Here is a 15,977-nt window from a genome sequence, read left to right on the forward strand (position 1 = left end):
AAACCATCTTGTTAAGTTTTGCATATGAGTTGGCTTGAAATACATCTCGCCAATGTGATAAATGGAGAGTTACTAGGTTATTAGGGGATGGACATATGAAATACTGAAGCAAGTCCCACCATGTCCAGAGTTTACTTATATATATACTGACTGGTATCAACCCAGAAAGATGCAGTCTAAGGCCATAGCTAGACCTAAGGTTTATCCCTGGATCGTCCAGGGGTCAAACCTGTTCATCTAGGTGACACACAGGGGATCCAATGCTCAGGCAGGGGCGAACCCTGGATGATCCCAGGATAAACCTTAGGTCTAGCTGTGGCCTTAGATTGATGTTTGCCATAGAAATCAGAGAGGTTTCAAAGGAAGCATCTCTAGGTTAAACAGACATGATGCAAGAGATGTGTTTGAATGTCCCATTTTTTGTAGTGAAGTCAGTCGGAGACACTCCAATTTCCATGGCAGTAGCAGTTTTGAGGGAGCAGATGTTTAATTCTTCCTCGCGCTGCTTTTCTCCGATCTACTCTGCCCTAGAAGAAGCCCCCACTAAATTTAATAGGATGCACACCAAGTCATTGTATATTATTGCCTCATTAATCTGCTATTAGCTGCACTGGAGAAAGTAAAAAGTCTTTTTGATGCAGGTACTGCGTTTTCCCCTTAGCAGATATTAATAGCAGGTAGTAGTGGAAGAAAGATTAGGAAACGTCTCCTCCAGCTGACCCAGAGTTTGGATAAAAAATTGAGGTTGAAAAAGCTGGTTTATAAGCATATCAAATCCAATGCAAACATCAGGAGAGGCAATTTCACATCTCCCACATCACGTTTGCTTTCTCCCTGTAATACATGGTAGATTGCAGACTTCTGATGCCATTCAGAGCACTCACTCTGAATGCTGTTTGGACAGTTCACCTCAAACTACATAGATCTGCATCTTGCAAGTAGATTTGGGCCACAGCTAGACCTAAGGTTTATCCTGGGATCATCCAGAGTTCACCCCTGCCTGAGCACTGGATCCCCTGTGTGTCACCTAGGTGAACAGGTTTGACCCCTGGACGATCCAGGGATAAACCTTAGGTCTAGCTATGGCCTTGGTGCACCTTTTTCTGCACTGGCAATTTCTATTGCAACATATCACTTTAATGGACTCTGACATGTTATTCTAGTGGGAAGCACAAATTCACAATCTGAAAAAATTAGAAGTTCCCTGAATAATCAAATGCAACAGCACCCATTACCATAAGCCAAGTTCAGTACTTGGAGTCACTTAACCTGGAATTTAATTCTGTACTCCTTTTGTATCCAACAGTATAAGCATTTCAGAGTTTGAATTTAGCCACAAAGGGGATTTTCAAATAAGGTTACATTAAGTTGGACCAAGAGAAAGACAAGTTTTCTTTCATTAATTACAATTTCTCACACCATCAGAGGAGCTAGGAACAGACATGTAATATGCCATTTGAACACCCTGCAATGGCTATGACTAAACATTTCAGGGATCCTACTAGATTACTCGACAGAACTCTGTTTGAAGGCATAGAAAGAAACAAGAAGAAAAATGATGGAATTGTTAAAATATGGTGGCACAGAAGGAAAGAAATAAGATAAATTGAGTGACTTACCAGTGATGGTCAGGTGGGTTCCTCCTCCAAACACCCGCCATAGTGACACACAGCCATACAAAAACCTGCCTCCCTTCTCAGTGCAGAATATTCTCAAACTCCATTGACTTATGGGGAATTGTCATTCAGGAATGTAACCTTGATTCACATTTTAATCAATCTGGGTTGACCAAATAATGTTTGGAAACTCATGCTTCTTTCTTGGGGTAATTTAGGAGATGTTTTCTTTAGATTGCAAGTTACCAACCAGAACACCTCTCTAAAGAACTCCAATAATGGAATCACACTATCACAAGTTCTGAGCAAAAGCAATCCCATCTGCTGCTCAAATCCTAGTTAACTGTTAGGCATACTTCAACATAAATTCCCTTTTCTGGTACATTTTGTATCAACTGGTTTTGCCACAAAAGAAATTTGCAAACAATGTCACATTAAATTAGACCAAGAAAAAGAGAGATTTCGTTTGTTAATATACAATGCAATGTCCTTGGAGAAGAGAGATGAAAAATGGGCATTGAACATCCTACTCTTGCATGAATTAAAATGCAATTCCTATTACAGAAACATCATATATGGTATGGTGGAAAGCCTGAGGTGAATTTGAAGTCAAAAGCAGAAAAAAAGCAGGAAAATTAAAATATTTTCCTATGGAAGTTAAGGAACATGAGAAATATGGTGACTTACCAGTGACTGTCACTTGGGTCCCGCCGCCAAAGACGACCCACAGTGAAACACAGCAATACAAAAACCATAGTCAATCCAGAGCAGAAGGTTCTCATTGATACCTGTCAGAGAAAGGTATGCATTGTGGTGCCTAATCCAGATGGGAACAGAGTGAACAACATGACAACCACTGTTGGCTTCCTTAAAATGAAATCTATTTCCCTTTCCCAAATATTCTGTAGTGAAGAATGCCCTCATCTGGTTTATCTCTGGACACAGCAGAGGAAGGTCTTATTGATGCTCCATAACCATCCCAGGTCTTTCAAGTCATTTCTAGATGGAGGATGGTCCATTTCTAGATGGAGGAAGGAATATAGAAGATCTCCCCTTTTCATTATAGCTTGGGCCATATGAGAAAAGTGATGGCTTCTCTAATCCAGTAGATCCAGAATATATTTCTTATAAGAGGTCTTATAGGTAATATTGTAGGCAGTGAAGCTTTGTCTATGTTCAGTTTCTTATAAAATAATGTCAAAGCATTGGAGTGCTTCTTTGAGTGTCAGTGCAAACCTCCCTAGTTAGCTGATGGTACGTCTCAACACTTTGAGAAATTGTTTAAAATGTCACATGTTGGTTGAGTTAGGAGGAATATGAGTGAATTTCCCTTAAAATAGAATTCATGGTGAAATACATATTTCTGCAAAAGCATAGCATCCCCCCTCATCTTGGATGATGTCTATGTTTGAACTAAGAAAGAACGGCCCCCATGGAGTTATGACCATATAGATATTGCTTGGAACCTATTTCCTTTATTGAAGGCTTTCTCCCATCCTTGTTGTAGCTACTGGGGTGGGCAATTTGTGCCCATCCAGATGTTTTGACCTATCACTCTCATCAGCCCTAAGTGGCATAGCCAATGGGGAGGGATCATGGGAGTTGTAAGCCCAAACATCTAGAGGGCCACAAGTTGTCCACCCATGCATAGCACTGTCCACTATGTCCTTTGGAGCTTGATGGGGGCGGCTTCTACATCAGTGTTGTCTAGCGGATTCCAAAAAAGGTGCTCATATAATGAAAACTCTTCCATGCTGGACTCCAGAACGATTTGTCCGCCTATGCTATATTTCACAACCATAGTGGACATTAGTCATCACCTTGTGGATACTGCAATCCTGTGCTCTGTTTAGAAGCTGAATGCCTTCAGTCCATTGTGTGGGCTCTTATGCTAAACTTGTCAAACATTTGTATGAAGTCAAGCCAGCTTGGGAATATTCCCCAAAGTTCTGTGATGTATACCCCATATACAACTGGAAAGGTCATGCTCTAGTGCCATGAGGATGTTTCCTTTTCCACATTTGTTGTCATTAAATACCTGTACCATTTTGTTCTGCGGACAAATTTATTTTTGGCCGTAGGATGCATCCCTCATAGTAGGATGAGGTGTGATATTATGGGAAAAGATAGGTACTGGGGCTCCTACTCAGCATCCATTTGGTTTTTTTGGGAGGGAGAAAGGTGGTAGGAAGTGAGTGAGTGAGCGAGCATTCAACTTGACATCAGAATCACACCTATTCTGAAGTTCCCTGATGTGTTTGTTGTAGGTTTTTAGACTTTAGGTTTAACTGGCAACAATTGCAACATCAACTTATCGGTTCCAGGAAGTAATTGGGGATGCATGGATGGTTTCCAAGCCAACCTGTTTGCTGCTTCCCCAAAATACCTCTTTCCACTTCTGTGAAGGCCTAATGAGGGAATGGATTCAGATAACTGAGTAGGACGTCAACTGTTAAAATGGGAAGACCAGGAGGTCATGTGTAGGCCAGTGACATTTGTCTTCCATGGGCTGGATGTGGAAGTACTATCCCTTGTGAACCACTCAAGTGGAAAATCCATAAACTGCTTTTCTGTTCTGGTTGTAGTCTTCCTGGAAGCATCCATGGCTGTGTGAGCGACAGGATGTTGGACAAAAGGAACAGTTGATTGGATCCAATTGGACCCAACTTACATTGATACATTAGGATGGGTGGAATCCCAAAGTGTGGGGATAAACCTGTTGAGATTTCTGAAAAATGGCGCCATTCAATGACAGAGTCTTCAACAGCAGTTGAACACACAGTGAGGTGTGAGCTTGAAATCTCTGTCTGCAGGTCAGCTCCTCTAATGTACAAATTGGTGTGAACAGGTGGCTTGCCATTTTCCATTGGTAAACCATTTCATAACTGTATTGTGTAAGACGTTAAGCCAAATGTAGGGCACCTATAGAGTAACCAAATCCCAGTGGTGGAAACTGAAACACTCAGAGCTGTTATTCAACCCCATACCAGATTTCCCATTTCTATAGATTTCCAGTTCTCCTTGTTGCCTATTTCATTTCATTTCTTCCTTTTTTAAAACCCACTATGAGAGCTGCATTGGAATAAGCCTGTGTGAAGAGCCCCAAGGCCCAAGTGGGATGGTGCTCAAAAGTATGTGAAAGGAGGGATTTGTTTAAGGACCCAGTAAGTTCTCAACTTTGCCTTCCTCACTAGTTTGGACAATTGCAATACACACTCACTATGGAATGGACAAGAATTGGCCATGTGTCTCTGTGACTGAGCACGGGCTGTGGATTCACTGTAGCATACACATTTCAACCCAGTGAAAAATCCAGACGCAACGGCTCTCTTTTTCCAGAACAAAGAGGGCAACTTATCCATCTCAGTAGCAGAGCCCATCTTGCATTAAACCTACTGGTACACAGCTGGAAAGAAGATGCGACATTAGACTCATCTTATGTTCCTCAGGAACTTGTGAAAGACACAGCACCAGTGAAATGTCTCAAGTTTTATTAATGTGCTAACATTATAAGCTAACATACAAAGAGAAGGGTGTACAGGTGTACAGGTGTGGAGACGGTGTGGGAAATGGAACTGCATTGGACATAAAGCAGCCTTTATCGATCAAGCAAGCATTAGGAATAAACAAGGGAATACGTTTCGCCCTTTGGAGGACGGACTCTGCCTTCCTGGCTGATGGAGGCATGAGGGCCACCATTGAGTCACCCAGTGGTTAAGAAGGCACGTCCGATCTCCTCACCGTCTTTTCAATGCTCTTCAATTCATGGGTCACTTTGCAGCTGTATATGTCATGCAATTGCCACTGTGCTAAAGTCAATGTCAAGTAACTGCTTGCCATGTATGAGTTACTATCACTCTGTTTCTGGGGTGTGGATGTCTGCACGCCCTCTGAGATGCTATTGCCATCAGCTGACCATTGGACTGAAATGGAACGTGGAGAAAAGCCATCCACCAGGCAGGCCAAGGTGGCTTCGTTCTTGTTCTGCATCTGTTCCTTGGATGGAGGGAAGAGAGTCACCGTAGGAGATACTGCAGGCTGACCTGGAAGAGAGAGGAAACCTTGTTCATTGTCTAGGTCAAATATGAAAGATTTGATGCAGCAGTGATCAAGGGGTAAGCTGGATAAAGGAAGTGCAGTCTGACTTCCTGTCCCTTGAGATAGCTATTTGACATGGCCACGCAAGTCACCAAAATGTGACATTAGAGGCTGTTACAACAGCCTTTCAGGGACATTGGGTGTCTTTTCTAGACAAATATAATCCTGCAAGAAAATATCAACTGAGATGTTTTGAAGGCTTGGACAATCTCCCCGTATGAGGAAAATACTCTATAGAATGTGCTTTACAATGGTTTCCTCTTCCATTATATGCCCAACACCATCTGGGATTTCTAGATGTCCAGCAAGAATTCCTCTTGAAGAAGCCTCTATGAAAATAATTGTCTCCACTGACAATTCTTTCAATGGACTTTATACAAGTGTAAAGGGGTCTATATCTTCCATTCCTCACCCAACCGGTACAGTGTTCATACCTTAGTTGATTAGGACTTTTGTCTGTACTCAGGATTGCCTAGGAAGTCAGAAGTGCAGAATACCTTAGACCCAAAAGTTTTATTTAGGGTAATAACCTGTGTGTGTGTGTGTGTATTAGGCTTTATCCTTTTTGCCTTTGCCCAATCGATTCCTGGAACACCTCTCCTCCCCACCCCGGTTAACTTCTCTGAAATGAAATTTGGCCTTCTGGTTGAAAGTAGTTCTTCATCCCTGGCATAGGATATAACAGCAATGGAAGCACTCAACAAACATATAGGCAGATTCTTCATACGGGAGTGAAGTACTGCCCTATCTCTGTACCATTTTGGCCTGTGAGTGGGTGGGCACATGCTGCAATAGCTCTCCCCCATTCACAAATAAAACCCTCCACATCCAAAGCTCACATCCCAAGGTGAAGGATAGGACAGAACTCTTATCCTCGACGTCTATATTTCTCTGCATGGGGAATTGGTTTTGTATGGAGGTTCACTCCATTCCCCTGAGCAACGACAAGCTGTCCAAAGCAGAACACCTGAGTCAGGTTGTCCAGCTCAGTGGAAACCCCTTCGTTCATACACTAGCACATCTGAGAATGTGAGGATGGTTATGGATGTGGAGGAGGGGGATCTATTCCAGCCACTTAACCATTATCCTGACCCCAGCCTTAAACCTGGAAATGAAATATTCTGATGCTCCAATGAACTCTGGTTTGGTTCATACATACACACCATTTTCCACCGTGATCTGATTTTGTACATGTATTCTCATCTAGGTGCATTTATATTACATTAGCGAGATTTCAGTTGAGTAACACCAACGTATTAATTGCTTCCTGTTCCCAAGGGACAGCCAGATTAGTGTGGTGTAACAAATTTTCCAGAGCCTCCCGTGACCCCTTAAAGACTAACAGGTTCACCGTGGCATCAACATTAGAGGCTCTAGTCCATGGTCACCTCTGCCACAATGAGTGTATAGTCTTTAAGGTGCCTCAGGTTCTTGGGTGGGTCATCATGTTGTTAGATCCCTTGCCACATGTGTTCCCCCATTCACAATCATATGGAGCTGAGAAACAGCAGCTTAGAGGAACTCATGTTACATAGCCAGCTTTTGAAAGCATCTAATTCAGTGCTGCCAACCTTTATTGGCAGAAGGTCTCCAGTGTTTCAAACAGCAGACTCTTCCCCAGACCTACCTGGAGATGCCAAGCACTGAACCTGAATTTTTTGGCACATGAAACAAGTGCTTTACCCCTGAGGTACAACCCTTCCTTAATGTTCACCTTTGTGAATCAACCCTCATTTGAATTCTGGAGACAATGCATACTGGTTTGAATGAATATATATTTAACAAAGTGAAAGAAAAGAACAACCCCTTGAATAATGAAATGGGATATGGATGGTCATAAATGTGAAATGAAAACTCTACAGCATCAAGGAGCCTTGCATTCTATTTCTATTTTAGCAGACTGCATGAAAGCCAGCCCAATTAAGATCAGAACTTCATTTCACACAAACAAATTACTGTGAGCATCTTAGGATGCAATACTATGGCTATAGCTAGACCTAAGGTTTATCCCTGGATCGTCCAGGGGTCAAACCTGTTCATCTAGGTGACATACAGGGGAGCCAGTGCTCAGGCAGGGGCGAACCCTGGATGATCCCAGGATAAACCTTAGGTCTAGCTGTGGCCTATGTGTGGCGAGGTGGGGGAAAAAATGGTCCACAGCTCCCAGAATTCCCCAGCCAGCTATCCTGGTAGTTGTAGGGCTGTTCCTGTCTAAACATGAATAGGATTGTGTTTTGAATTGCCAATCCATAACCTGTTTGTGTCTATGCATTCCTTATGACCTAAAAGGGACCACTCACATGTACTGTTGATAGCCGCTATACTAATAGGTTGAAATGGGTCTCACCAAAGTAATAGGTGCATTATTTCCAGGTTATTAGGGGATGGGCACACAAAAGGAAGTTCCCATATATTCAAAATTTACTTTCACCTAATGTAAGTAGCATCAACATGGAAAACTGTAGTCAGCCATTTAGTTTTGCTGTTGTCGACTTTAGTGAACCACCCAGAGAGCTTTGGCAATTGGGCGGTATAAAAATGCAATAAATAAATAAATAAATAAATTTAGGACTTAGCTAGACCTAAGGTTTATCCCGGGATCATCCCGGGGTCATCCCTGTTCATGTAAATGACACACACAGGGGGTCCTGGGAGCAGGCAGGGACGACCCCGGGATGATCCCGGGATAAACCTTAGGTCTAGCTAAGGCCTTAGTAGGATCCCCTGGAGGTAAAACAGACATGCTGGAAGAGCCCTATAACTGGATGTCCCAATATTATAAAATGAATGAATAAATCAATCAGCAAGAGGGGGTCAAATTTGCCCAGGAGCAGCAGCGATTAGGAAGGAGGTGTTCAACCCTTTCTCCCCTTGCTATTTTCCTCATCCGATCCACCTTTGCAATCCTGTGCATGTCTATTCAGAAGTAAATCCCATTGAGCTTTCTTAGGTACTTTAGAGAAATCCATAATTGAACCAAATGAGTTTTGATATTTTATGAATCTGACTTGCGGATTCCACAGGCAACTCCCCCTTTCCCCTAACATTCAGCCAGAGTCTGCAGACTTTCAGAGCAATTTCCTAAGGATTGGGAATTTGGGGTAAATTTTGTTGTGGAAAAATATGCATTTTTTAAAAAAACTGGCCAAAAATGTGCTAAAGCATGAAAATGCACTTTTTTGGGGGGGGGATTTGTGGACTTTGGGACAATTTGCACCTTTTTGCATGTGCAATTTTCCACAAATTTGGAAACTGGAAAAAAAATTCCAATCCCATCAAGGGGCATATGATAGAACAAAAAGAGGCATGGCAATTCATGAAACACAGACAGAATGGATTTTCTCCAAACCATATATCCCTAATCTTACTTACTCCCAGGGACTTACTCAGCAGTAAGCAAAGATGGTATATCTGTTAGTATATCTGTTTCAATCCAAAATTAGGTGAACTGGGAAAAAATGAATCAGGGTCCTATAAGTACTTCACACACACACACACACACACATACTGGCTCTTAATTGTGAGTTTGTGTTTAGGGAATTGAGATTAGAAAAGACTTTCTCAGCCTGACCCATAGTTTTGATCAAAAACTGACCCTATCAAGATGATTCATAGCCAAGTTAAATTAAGGCACCCAGAGATGGAGTTATAGATCTCTTGCGTCAGATATATTTCAGTCCTGTGATGCCTGGTGGATTGCAGCTTCATGGTGCAATTCTCAAAACACTCACTCCAAATCTCATTAAGAAAGTTGCCTCTAATTGCATTTTTACATGGATCTGTGTCTACCAAACAAATTTGGGGAACTCTTCTTTTTAAAGTATATTGGGACTTTGAATTGCCTTTTTATCAAAATTCATTGACTTTATTCTGTTCTCCCAATGGGAAGTACAGTTTTGTAATGACACCATTACAAGTTCCCATCAAAACGAATCCAAAGCCTACCGCCCACTCTAAAGATGTCCGGATTTTATGAAATCTGTTATGCCTGTCTTTTGCGGAATGTCAGGCCTCTTTATTTATGTCCTCTGCTCATTGACGGAATTGGATTTTTTTTTTTAAAAAAAAGAAGAATTTCATTCTACTTGTGCTAATTGCCATGTGCAAAAAGTGCAAATGCGAATTTGTATTCAACCCACTCATCCCCCAATTGAAAAACCCATCTGCAGGTCTGCAGAATCTGCTTGACTCAGAAAAAATGGATCCCCTGTGGAATTTGTAGGTTGCATTAAAAAATAAATTAATCTGAGCTCATTTGAATCCATTGTGGATTTCTTGCACCTCCATAGCCCCCAGCCATATTGAATACTTGAACACACTACAGCTTGAATGCATTTGTCTGCTACATTTCATATCCAGCAGTAAAATTATTTCAGCATTTTAAGATAGCAAACAAAGAGAGATTTTCAACAATGCCCCATTGACATTGATCAGGAAAAAAGGATATTTTTTGTGGTTGCATTAATGCATTTTCCAATGTCCTTGAAGAAGAGGGAAGAGACATTTAGAATAGGGCATGAACACTTTATCCTGCCTAGGAATAACAATTCAGTGGATTATGCTAGATTAAATAACAGATACCCTAAAGTCAACTTGAAGGCAGAGAAAGAAAAGAGAGCAAAAATGATGGAATTGATTGAATTTTTACACAGGAAAACAGAGATACATGATAATTTGAGTGACTTACCAGTGACGGTTAGAATGGTTCCTCCTCCGAACACCCACCACAGTGACACACAGCTGTACAAAAACCTGCCCTCACTTCACATTATCAACACCTATCAGAGAAAGGTCATTGACACCTATCCCGCATGGGAACAGAGCGGGTAATAGGACAACTGTTGCTTTTGGATTTTCGTTTTCCATAGAAATTGGCAGTGAATGGTGTATTTTGGAAGAATGACAATATAGTTACCTAGTCCATCTCTGAGTACTTAAAAGGAAGGTTCTGTTGTTTATCCATAAGCACCTCAGGTGTTGAGTGATTTGATTGCCCGTGGTCTATTTCCAAATGGAGGAAGAATGGTAGAAGAGATCCACATTTCATCATAGCTTAAACCACATAGGAGAACAATCGAAGCATTGCCAAGGGCTAATTGAGTGTAGTAGATATCAAATATGTTTCTTATAAGAGAAGAAAAATGCTCTAGGCAGAGAAGCTTTTCTCTCTGCTTAGATGGTTTCTTTTGAATTAAACTCAATGCACCAGACCGTTCCTTTGAATGTAAATATGAAGTTCCCTTACGAGTTTGTAGTATGTTTCAACACTTATGAATCACAGAATGAAATTTAATAGGGATAAATGCCAAGTTCTACATCTAGGAAATAGAAAACAAATGCACAGTTATAAGAGGGGGGATACTTGGCTCAGCAATACTACAAGTGAGAAGGATCTTGGAATTGTTGTAAATCACAAGCTGAATATGAGGCAACAGTGCGATACGGCTGCAAGAAAGGCAAATGCTATTTTGGGCTGCATTAATAGAAGTATAGCTTCCAAATCATGTGAGGTACTGGTCCCTCTCTATTTGGCCCTGGTTAGGCCTCATCTAGAGTATTGCGTTCTGTTCTGGGCTCCACAATTCAAGAAGGATGCAGACAAGCTGGAGTGTTTTCAGAGGAGGGCAACCAGGATGATCAGGGGTCTGGAAACAAAGCCCTATGAAGAGAGGCTGAAAGAACTGGGCATGTTCAGCCTGGAGAAGAGAAGATTGAGGAGAGACATGATACCCCCCAGAGAGCTTTGGCTATTGGGCGGTATAAAAATATAATAAATAAATAAATAAATAAACAGCACTCTTCTAATACTTGAAAAGTTGTCACACAGAGGAGGGCCTGGATCTCTTCTTGACCCTCCCAGAGTGCAGGACACAGAATAATGGGCTCAAGTTAAAGGAAGCCAGATTCCAGCTGGACATCAGGAAAAACTTCCTGACTGTTAGAGCAGTGTGACAATGGAACCAGTTACCAAGGGAGGTTGTGGGCTCTCCCATACTAGAGGCCTACAATAGGCAGCTGGACAACCATCTGTCAGGTATGCTTTAGGGTGGATTCCTGCATTGAGCAGGGGGTTGGACTCGATGGCCTTGTGGGTCCCTTCCAACTCTACTATTTTATGATTCTATGATTCTATGATTAGAAATAAAGTTGTGGCTTAGTTGGTTTGTTTGATGTCTAGCACTTAATTTTGCTTCAAACAGTGTTCTAATTGAAATACATTGGCTAATCAATCGTTTTGTACCTAGACCAGGAGAACAGAATAAATTGCTCTTTTGCTTTTATGCATTCTGGCTTCTCCCATGTGAAGTGCTATATTTTCTCCTTAATATTATACAGGCCCTCAATGTTTTTGTTGGTGTACTTTTTGATCATCATTGTATTGCATCATGGTTTGTATAGCCCTGAAATAGGAAAGATCCCTTCAGGAGATGTATCAGAACATGGTCAGCAGGAGCTGACTCATTTCTGATTTATCCATCAGATCTGGGTGTCCATCTCTTGTAGGTTAGATCAATATAGGTCAGTCATTGCATCATCCATGAGGTTAACTGAAGGTCTCCCATACAAGCACTAGCCTGGATGGTGCCTGTTTATCCTTGGGCTAAGTAAGAGTGGTTCCATGGAATGATAACTCTACAGGTACTGCTTGGAAACCTTTTCCTCCTTATGAAGACCTACCCTCTCACTAACCCTGTGCAGCATGTGACACTGTATCTACCATGTTATTTTGGAACCTGGTGTAGAGAACGCCCCTGCCAGAAGTGGCTTGCTCCCCTACTTCTCCATGCTAGTTTCCAGAATGTGTTGATGGTCTCTGCTACATTTCATAACCACTGTAGGATTTTTCTCCTTATGGTCATTCTAGGCCTGTGCTCTGCTTAGAAGTCGAGTGCCTTCAACACATTCCATGGGTTTCCAGACAGATTTAGAACAAGATCCCCAAACTCTCTTAGGTTTTTTTCCCTACATGCAGGTGCTGGAGCGCTGTTGAGCACCATCTTTGGTGGAATGGTGGGCTATAAATTTAACAAAGAAGTTGATATAAATAAATGGCAATAACTTGTCTGGCAGATGGTCAAATGGTGGCATTTGGTGTACAACGTTTGTTGTCATGAAATGTTTTTAACATTGGTAGTGTGGAACATTTAGTTTTGGAAAAAAATGACATCCCTGATAATGTAGTGTTTTATTGTATGGCCAGGGCCAGATCTCCACTAAGCAGGATACAACACTTCTAAAACAATTTGAAAACGGTATATGTAATGTGTCCTGGGCCTGAACAGTTGTCAAAACCATTATAAACCGTTATAAGCAGTAGTGTAGATCCCGCCCAGGTATGATGTTATAGATTTTATTGTCCTATCCCATGGATTTTTTTCTAGGAAGGTTGTATGACATGATGGAGGGAGGAATGGAGATTAGACCTGATCCTTATATCACACCAGTTCTGAAGTGTATGCTTTCCCTTAAAAAAAATCCCAGAAAATTTACACCTATTGCATGGTCACACTTATTTTCAAGGAAGTAAATTGGCAGCAATGGATGCCATGTTGTTTCATCATAATTTATTTAATATATTTTTTACTCAACCTTATGTGTAGGACTGAGATAGAAATGACGTCAGTGCTGAGTTAGCAATGCAGGGACTAAACTGTTAGAGTGGATGTGAGAAGACCATGGGATGTGGAAGGCTGAATACTTCTAGGTAGGTAATGTTTGTCTTCTATGGGTTGCCTCTTCATGCAGGACTGCCCATTGCTAACCACTAATCTCTACATTTTGCCTTCACTACCACCTTGTGGACTTCCAGGAAGCATTTCTGACTGGCCAGTGAAAGAAATACAATGATGAAATAGATGGTCTGATCCAGCACAGCTCACATTACATTCTTGTATTAGGAGAGATTAAACCCAGGAGGTGGAGGGACATAGATTAGCATGATTGTTGTGTTTTGGGGAAGGCAAAAGTTGTGCTACACATTACCGACACCTTCCTTAGCATTGCAGTTGTCAGTCACTGCTTTCTGGGTCCTTAGCAAAGCACCCTCCTGATTTGCCCACCAGCTAGCAATTTATTTATAACTAATGTTAACTGTCTGGAACCAAAGAGAGAAAGTTGTTGATTTGACCATACAGTCTGTCTGATTCTTTACAGTTTGTGGTTGAACAAATCTGAGATCTGGGAGAGGGCTCAAAATAGTTTGGAGCGCAATTGGACACGATGCAAATTGCACCTTCTCCGCTAGAAATGACGGGAATAATAGAAGAATATTCCCAGTTATTAGGAATCTTCCTCATGGCTGTTTGGTGTAGAAAATGAAGAAAGACACATGGTACCTACTGAGTGACCATACCTTGAAGATGAAGATTAGACTACCACTTTGTTTAATAACATCCGACCCTATATTTGATCTTCTGTTTATGCAGATGTCCAGTTGTCCAGGATCTCTTCTCCATCATCCCAGAGTGCAGGGCACGAAATAATGGGCTCTAGTTACAGGAAACCATATTCTGGCTGGAAATCAGGAAAGGCTTCCTGACTGTTAGAGCAGTATGACAATGGAACCAATTACCTAGGGAGGTTGTGGGCTCTCCCACATGAAAGGCATTCAAGAGGCAGCTGGACCGCCATATGTCAGGGATGCTTTAAGGTGGATTCCTGCATTGAGCAGAGGGTTGGACTTAATGACCTTATAGGTCCCTTCCAAGTCTACTATTCTATGATCCTATGATAGCTTAGCATTGTTTGAAGGGGGCCTGTACTTACTCTTGGAGCCAGAATGATCCCAAATTCACTTCCCCACTACATGGACAAGAGCCGTGCACTTGTGTCTCTGTGTGTGCATAGCACATGTGTATGGAGTGTACACACATCAGTATTCCAATTTCAATCCTCTAAGAAATCTGGAACCAGCTGATTGCCTAGGTCACCTTGCATTATGCAAGAGCTCTGCTCTTCTTGCATTGAATCTATTTGGCCACGGCGAGAAACAGGCTGCTGGACTAGAAAGCTTTCTGGTCTGATTCTGCAGGGAGTTACTTAGGTTTTTAAGCAACTTGCTAAAGAAACGGCACCAGTGAAATGTCTCAAATTTTATTCATGTGCTAACATTAGAAGCTAACATACAAAGAGTGAGGCTACCTGGGAGTACAGGTGTGGGGAATGAAATTACATTGGACAGAAAGCAGCATTTATCAATCAAGCGAGCCTTAGGAGGAAACAAGGGAATACATTTGGCTCTTTGGAGGATGGACTCTTGCCTTCCTGGCTGATGGAGGCATGAGGGCCACCATTGAGTCATCCAGTGGTTAAGGAGGCACGTCCGATCTCCTCACCGTCTTTTCAATGGTCTTCCCTTCATGGGTCACTTTGCAGCTGTATTCGTTATGGGATTGCCACTGTGCTAAATTCAATGTCAAGTAACTGCTTGCCATGTATGAGTTACTATCACTCTGTTTCTGGGGTGTGGATGTCTGCACGCCCTCTGAGATGCTATTGCCATCAGCCGACCATTGGACTGAAATGGGACGTGGATAAAAGTCATCCATCAGACAGGCCAAGGTGGCTTCGTTCTTGTTCTGCATCTGTTCCTTGGCTGGAGGGAAGAGAGTCACCGTAGGAGATACTGCAGGCTGACCTGGAAGAGAGAGGAAACCTTGTTTATTGTCTAGGCCAAATATGAAAGATTTGGTGCAGCAGTGATCAAAGGGTAAACTGGATAAAGGAAGAGGAATCTGTCCCTGGACATCATTACTTAACATAGCCTTGAGAGTCAGCAAAACATCACAACACATGATATAACATTAACATTGTAGGGACATTAGAGATCTATTGTATTTAGATATGAACCTGGGTTTCACCATCTTCTGAGAAGGCACTTCTCTTGGTCTGATACCCAGGAGAAGCACATCCGTTGAGCATCTGGAACACCTTCAGTCTGGAGGATATACCAACAGGTTTCCTGCCCTCAAAATACAACACCTTCAACAATGGGATGAAAAAGAACAGCCCAGCAGGAACGGTGATGCAGTGATTTAATTTTAGACTTTGGACCTAATGGCCTTATTTCCCATCTACCGCCGTTACTTCAGTTGCAAGGCACACAACTAATATTTAACTTCTCTTCCATCACCATCACTACTCCATGCTTTACAACTCCTTCTGTGCGCCTGGTATTAAATAACAAGAAGGAAAGAAAGAAACCATTTGCAAATCCTGATAAGAAAACGAAGAAAGATAGTCTCTGAGCAGTTTTGCATTTGA

At 41.9% G+C, this 15,977-nt stretch overlaps 1 protein-coding gene across 1 annotated transcript in view; it reads right to left on the reverse strand.

Moving 5' to 3' along the window:
* The window catches only part of LOC134410758 (immunoglobulin lambda-1 light chain-like), a 47,236-nt gene that overhangs the window by 10,887 nt on the left and 20,372 nt on the right, over positions 1 to 15,977 (reverse strand). Inside the window, exon 3 of the mRNA XM_063144256.1 lies at positions 10,402 to 10,438. Within this exon, the coding sequence (XP_063000326.1) occupies positions 10,402 to 10,438 (37 nt within the window). The remainder of the gene's footprint in view (positions 1 to 10,401; positions 10,439 to 15,977) is intronic.

This window comes from Elgaria multicarinata, chromosome 18 (genome assembly GCF_023053635.1).
Source record: "Elgaria multicarinata webbii isolate HBS135686 ecotype San Diego chromosome 18, rElgMul1.1.pri, whole genome shotgun sequence".
NCBI lineage: Eukaryota > Metazoa > Chordata > Lepidosauria > Squamata > Anguidae > Elgaria > Elgaria multicarinata.